This window comes from Ailuropoda melanoleuca, chromosome 8 (assembly GCF_002007445.2).
Source record: "Ailuropoda melanoleuca isolate Jingjing chromosome 8, ASM200744v2, whole genome shotgun sequence".
Taxonomy (NCBI): Eukaryota; Metazoa; Chordata; class Mammalia; order Carnivora; family Ursidae; genus Ailuropoda; species Ailuropoda melanoleuca.
This window is the reverse complement of record NC_048225.1, coordinates 127480080-127486507: the sequence shown is the minus strand read 5'-3', so window position 1 is coordinate 127486507 and position 6428 is coordinate 127480080. Positions and strand designations below refer to the sequence as shown.

Here is a 6428-nt window from a genome sequence, read left to right as displayed (position 1 = left end):
CCGCCCCCGCGGCGCCCACTTCCCCCGGCGGCCGCACGCACGCCCCGGCCCCTCACCGGTAAAGCCGCTTGGTGTGGAGGACCTTCGCCTCGGGCTCGCTGCTCTCCCCTGGGGGGGGGCCTTGGCTCATGGTGCCCGGGTCCGGGGCGGCTCCCGGTCACAGGCCCCCGCCGCCCGGCGCTACCGCCACCACTGCCGTGTCCGGCCGGAGCCGCAGCCGCCGCCGCCGCCGGCCCTGCTCGGCCGCCATCGCTGTGAGGCGGCTGCCCGCGACAGCTCCTCCTCCGCCCATCAAGTCTCGCGATAGTAGCTGCCCAGCCGCGGGCCGGTGGCCTGAATGCTACCAAATCTCGCGAAGCTCATTTTCCCTCCCGGGAAGTTGCCAGAACTAACTCTGGGCAGCACGACCTCCTTCCGGCTTCTTCAAGTCCTTGCGAAAAACTTTATTGGCAAAGCTGCCGGAGAACGGACAGTGGACCCGGTGAGGGGCTGAAGCTGGGCTGGGTCGCGGCAGATGGGTCCACAGCTAGGGGCGAGGCTTTGCTTTGTCCTGCGGTGGCCATTTGGTCCATCCTTTTGACCCTAGAACCTCGCCCCCCCATTTGAGCCGCGTCTCTTTCAGATTACTGATGATTCCTCTTCTCCTTTTTCCCCCGTCACTTGAACAAACAAAAGTGTATGTGAAAGTTTCATTCGAGGGGCGCCTGGGTGGCTCAGTCGTTAAGCGTCTGCCTTCCACTCAGGGCGTGATCCCAGAGTCCTGGGATCGAGCACCGAATTGGGCTCCGTGCTGGGAGACTGCTTCTTCCTCTCCCACTCTCCCTGCCTGTGTTCCCCCTCTCGCTGGCTGTCTCTCTCTCTGTCAAATAAATAAATAAAATCTTAAAAAAAAAAAAAAGTTTCATTTGAAAAGGTGGAACGTAAGAGTAAGGCCCTCCGAGACGTGAGCCTTGACCGGGTGCGTTGGCCCTCGGCTCCCTGTCACACAGACCAACACTTGCATGTCTCTGAGCAGACCGGCAAACATTCACCGAACACCTGCTGTCTTCCAGCCCCAAGTCTGGGCTCTGGAGATGCAGGGGTGAGCAACCCAGGCACTGACCCGCCCTCAGGAAGCTCAGATGGCTTCTGGCGGAAGGTCCCACAGGAATGAGCAGCCACTCTCTCATCTTGGAAAGGTCACCTTGGATTCTGATTGCTTTCTTAACCTTAAACCTAGGCTAAAAAGCAAGGTGTTTTGGGGTCTTTGTAAGTTGTAATAGGAACAGAAACTCCCTTTCACCTCCGTCTCCTGGTTCCAGCCACCAACTTTTCTTCTGTTCCCGAAACCACCAAAGCTGGTCTTTCTCCTGGGACACTCCGTATTCGGTCAGGTCACAGCTCACATGTCAACTTGGCAAAGAGGTTTTTCTCTCCTCCCATTGTCTTACTGATCAGGCTCTTTCTTGTCTGTTACCTCATAGAATGAGCTCCTGGAGCAGAGACCTTGCCTGTCGTCTCGTTTCCGGGGTCTGTGTGTGCCTAGAATAGTGCTGGCTAGAACACGTGCTCAACGTGCAATACTGCATGAATAAATGTAGAAACTCCACCTCTTTTCTGGGTAACCCAACCTACTCCAAGCACCCTTCGATGTACGGACCCACTCTTTACCCTCTGCTTTCCCGAGCTTCAAGCTCGTACACATCCCATGTGCCTGGACCACACACCTACCTTTATGCCCAGCTGCACCCTCCCTTTCAGGAAGGATGATGACGTCCTCCGCCAATGCTTTTTCTGTCGGCAGATTCAGCAGGGCGGGGCCTGCCCCTTTAATCTGGGCCCCACCTGCTCTGGTCAGACAGGTTTGGAGACACAGGTAAAAGGAGAGAGACTGAGAGGAATACCTCCAGAGCCAGCAGGGAGCCAGGCAGCTCCTTCCCAGACGTTGGGGACCCTCCGCCTCTCCAGATGGAAAGTAAGAGGGTGTCATGGGTCCACACGGCAAGGGGCAGAAGGCCCTTGAGGAGGTGGAGAGAAGGGACTCAGCCCCATCCAGCAGCAGTGAGATGGAGGAAACAGGGAGGGGAGAAAGACAGGAGAGGAGGCATGGGGAACAGCCATGATTAGACCTAGAAGTCGGAAGGGACAGCCCCAGGCCCTCTGGAGACAGAGGATGGAGGACAGGGGCTGGTGACGAGTGTGGAGAATGCCCAGGTGCCCACTTTGGAGACGAAAGAGCAGGGTGCGCTGCCGCTGCCAGACCCTTGGAACAGATTTGTTGGCAGATCACTGGTATCAGTTACCAGGAGAGTTCCCAGCAGGGATCTACAAGGAGAAGGGGAGGTTGGAAGATGAAGGGGCAGCTTCTCTGCCCTCAAGGGGGCCCCTGGTGGGAAGGGAGCTCCTGGCAAAGCCCTAGACACCCTCTCTTCCTCCCGTTTCTGCATTAGGGTGGCTATGACCCCAGGGGTTTTGGTGGAGGGGGTAGAAGGCGTGGGCGGGAGCTGTCTGAGGCCACAGCTGCCCGCGCCTGTGCCCCCTGACTCACCCTCTCCTGCTGGATGGCATTTGATGTCAAAAGGGTGTCTCCATTTCACCTGCTCACTTCCCTCCCACCTCCTTCTGTTTCAACACCTTCCTGGGTACCATGTTCTCCCTAAGGTCCCAGAAGGGGCTAAAGCCCATGAGACCAGCTGCCCCGGACAGTTCTAGTTCTGTCAAGCTGTCCTGAGGGCTAGAAGCCAGGAACCTCTGACGGCTTTCTTCTGCTCCCTCCAGGGTGATAGGACCTCATGGTAGACCCCAGAACTGAGGCCCCAGGATGACAGAACCCGAGACCCTGGCCCTGCTGGAAGTGAAGGGGTCCGAGGCCCTGGAGAAGAGCCCGCCTCAGGCCTTGGTCCCCAATGGCCAGCAGCCAGAAGGGGAAGGTGGGGCCAAGAGCCATGGAACTTCCTCCTCCAAGGTGGGGTCTTCAGCTGGGTCTACCACAACCGGAGAGGGGGCGGAGGATGGTCTCGACAGCACAGTGAGCGAGGCTGCCACCTTGCCCTGGGGCAGTGGCCCCCAGCCCAGTGCCCCGTTCCCAGACCCCCCCGGGTGGCGGGACATTGAGCCCGAGCCCCTCCAGTCAGAGCCACCCACCAAGCTAGAGGAGTTGTCCGAAGATGATGCCAACCTGGTGCCTGAGAAGGCGGCCCGGGCCTTTGTGCCCATCGACCTCCAGTGCATCGAGCGGCGGCCCCAGGAGGACCCGGCTGTGCGCTGCGAGGCAGGCGAGGGCGAGCGCCGCCGGGCCTGCCTGCCGGCCCGTGCCACCCAGCCTGAGCCCTGTGAGTGCAAGTGGGCTGAGGCCGTGGCGAGGCCGCCTGGCCACTCCTGTGGGGGCTGTGGGAGCTGCGGAGGCCGTGAGGGGCTGAGGGCCGTGGCCTCGGTGGGAGCCGCCCTCGTTCTCTTCCCCTGCCTGCTGTACGGGGCCTACGCCTTCCTGCCCTTCGACGCCCCGCGGCTGCCTACCATGAGCTCCCGCCTCATCTACACGCTGCGTTGCGGGGTCTTCGCCACCTTCCCCATCGTGCTGGGTGAGCCGGCCAGGACGAGGTAGCGGGGCCGGGGGCGGCAGTTCCCCTTCCCTGGGCCCCAGGCGCCCGGCCCATGCGGGGGTGGGACCCCCACCGTGACCCTCCCCGGTCCCGCCTGCAGCTGCGGTGCTGACCCCGCTCTCCAACCCCGCCAGGGCTGCTGGTGTACGGGCTGAGCCTGTTGTGCTTCTCGGCCCTGCGGCCCTTTGGGGAGCCGCGGCGGGAGGTGGAGATCCACCGGCGCTATGTGGCCCAGTCCGTCCAGCTCTTCATCCTGTACTTCTTCAACCTGGCCGTGCTCTCCACCTACCTGCCCCAAGAGACCCTCAAACTGCTGCCTCTGCTCACTGGTCTCTTTGCCGTCTCCCGGTGAGTTGGCTGGGGGTGGGGCTCGGGGGAGGGGATGGTGCTGGAGGGACCCCGGTGTCTTGTCTGGGGATACAGGGCCAGGGAGCCTTCTGGATTCTGCAGTAGCCCGGATGTGTGCCCCCGATCGGTGAGTCCACGTTCTCCTTGGCACCTTGCCTCACCTGGTAGCCTGTGATCAGCGCTATGTCTTCCCAAAGGAAGTTGATTTCAGAGAGTCCTAGACCAACCCACAACTGGAAGGGCTACCAGGGGTCACCTAGATCAACTTCCCACCGTTGCTGCCAGTCTGCTGTGATGCTCTGGTCAGGTGGCCATTGGCCTCTAGTGGGACACCCCCTGTGACCAATGCTCAGTTCTGTGTCAGACAGTATGTGTCCTTTTTCAAAGGTACCAATTACTAGAGAGTTTCTCTTTGTGCTGCAAACTGCTACCCTGACTTTGACTCTGGAATTGCCCAGGACAATTCAGATACTTGACAACAGTCCTTGATGTCCCCACTCCAGTGCCCTGCTCCCCCACAGTTTACTTTGCCATATGGTGGTCCTAGTCCCTCAGTGTCCTGTGACCTTCCCCCCGGGCAGGGGAGCCTCCTCCTTGTTGGTGGTCACTGGCATTGGCCTCCTGCTCATTCAAATGGAGCCACATTGGCTCGTTCCTCTGCTTTCATTTGGAAGTCACCTGAAACCCTTAGGGGCATTTCCACATGAACTGCTGTTAACCCAGAAAGCACTTTTGAATTTCTGAAGGCGCATGCAGATCTTTCCATTTTTTCGCTACCTATTTCCTTTTGTTACTTTCGATATAGGATTCCAGGTCCTTTAACTGCTAGGATCTGTATGCTGTCACTTCTAACTAGGCCCGTGGCTGTCTGTCCCACCAGCCTCCTGGCCATGCTGCAGCCTGTTTTCTCCAGGTGTTCCCCCGGATGAATGCATTCCTGCTTGTGTAACTCACTGTCCTGGACACGGGAGTTGGCTTAAGCAGACCCAGCACTTGTCTGGCCCTTCTCCCCCAGGTCACAGCAAGGAAAGCCCAAAGCAGCAAGCAGTGGGACCTAGAATGCAGCCCGTCTGTGTGCGCCCCAGGGCCCTTCCTTCCGTACCGGAGGCAGGGTGCTCAGGCACTCCTGCCCGGCTTCATCTGTGGAGTGTGTCCCTCTGCCCCTCTAAAATGGCAGGAGAGAGGGCGGCAACCAGGCTTGGGTTCAAATGACGGTTTTACTAGCTCCCTGATGTGTGACCTTGGACCTGTTTTACTTAACCTTTTTGGAGTCTTAGTTTCTTCATCCGCAAGAGGAGAACCCAATACAGTGGGATGTCATGCGGTTGGGAAAGATGAGGCAGCTGGTTCTGTGCGGCCGGCACGCTGATCTCCAAGATACAGTTAATGCGGAAAAACAGTGTGCAGGACGGTCTGTACGGTGTGCTACCAAACTTCGATATGGGCAAAGGAACACAGCCGTCTTTTGCTCACTCATCTATACACAAAGTGCTTGGTGCGCAAGCCGTGGAACTGGACATACGAGGCGGGGGTGGCAGGGAGGTGGGGGGCTGAGGGGCGAGGGTCGGGACGGGGAGACATTTTACTGTACTCTCAGGTGCCTCTGCGTGCTGAACCACACGAACGTATGTTGCCTCTGCAAACGTTTAAACTTACATTTGGCAAGTGGGGGGGGAGGGGAATAATGTATTCGCCTCATGGAGGTGCGGGGATGTCTCCATTAGTGGCCCTGAAGCGGTGCTGTGCCCAGCCCAGTACGTGCATGAGCACGGGTCCCCCCGCTGCCCCCCATCAGCCTGTATGCCAGCTGGCTCACGTGGTTCCCTCTTCCTGCCCCCCAGGCTGATATACTGGCTGACCTTCGCCGTGGGCCGCTCCTTCCGAGGCTTTGGCTACGGCCTCACGTTCCTGCCGCTGCTGTCCATGCTGGTATGGAACCTCTACTATATGTTCGTGGTGGAGCCCGAGCGCATGCTCACGGCCGCGGAGAGCCGCCTGGACTACCCCGACCACGCCCGCTCTGCCTTGGACCACAGGCCTCGGCCCTGGGGCTGAGTCCCCCGCCCTCTCACCCCCAGCCCTGGTGCCTCAGGGGATGAGCCACAGGACTGCCGACTGTCCCCTGCTCTCCCCCCAGTCCGTGTGGCCCTTTCACCTCGGGAGCCTGGGGCCGTCAGGAGGGAGGGACTTCAACTGGTTTCTTGGAGGGAATGAGGTGGAAGGCCTTGTCCCTTATGCACGCTGAGGGCAGGGGGTGGGGGGACAGGACAGGGAGCAGGGGTGTGGTTCCTTCCTGGGCAGCCTCGCCCCCCACCCCGGGACCCACTGCGGCTGGCCTCCGCCCCAGCCTCCAGCCTCCTGTGAGGCTGTGCGGGCAGAGCACAGCCAGACTGACCATTTCTGTGCCGCGGTCTGGGCAGACAGCCGCAGGGAGCCTGGAAATATTGCCCGTGCTGAAGATAAAGGCTGGGCATCCGATCACACAGGACTTGCATGTTT

General features: G+C 59.9%; 2 protein-coding genes across 4 annotated transcripts in view; one reads left to right on the top strand and one right to left on the bottom strand.

Moving 5' to 3' along the window:
• The window catches only part of SMG5 (SMG5 nonsense mediated mRNA decay factor), a 25346-nt gene extending 25062 nt beyond the window's left edge, over positions 1 to 284 (bottom strand). For both annotated transcript variants that reach the window (XM_034667446.1, XM_034667448.1), the window contains exon 1: positions 57 to 284. In XM_034667446.1, coding sequence (XP_034523337.1) covers positions 57 to 130 — 74 coding nt within the window. In that variant the 5' untranslated portion in view covers positions 131 to 284. The remainder of the gene's footprint in view (positions 1 to 56) is intronic.
• Positions 285 to 331: 47 nt separating this feature from the next.
• Positions 332 to 6130, top strand: TMEM79 (transmembrane protein 79). Of its 2 annotated transcripts, none has more exons than XM_034667454.1 (4): positions 332 to 481; positions 2758 to 3560; positions 3716 to 3929; positions 5771 to 6130. In XM_034667454.1, the coding sequence occupies exons 2-4, from the start codon at positions 2801 to 2803 to the stop codon at positions 5982 to 5984; spliced, it is 1188 nt and encodes a 395-aa protein (XP_034523345.1). In that variant the 5' UTR covers positions 332 to 481; positions 2758 to 2800; the 3' UTR covers positions 5985 to 6130. The 2 variants fall into 2 exon arrangements, with proteins under 2 accessions (XP_034523345.1, XP_019663247.2); XM_019807688.2 differs by lacking the exon at positions 332 to 481 and adding an exon at positions 1641 to 1954.
• The last annotated feature ends 298 nt before the right edge of the window (positions 6131 to 6428 follow it).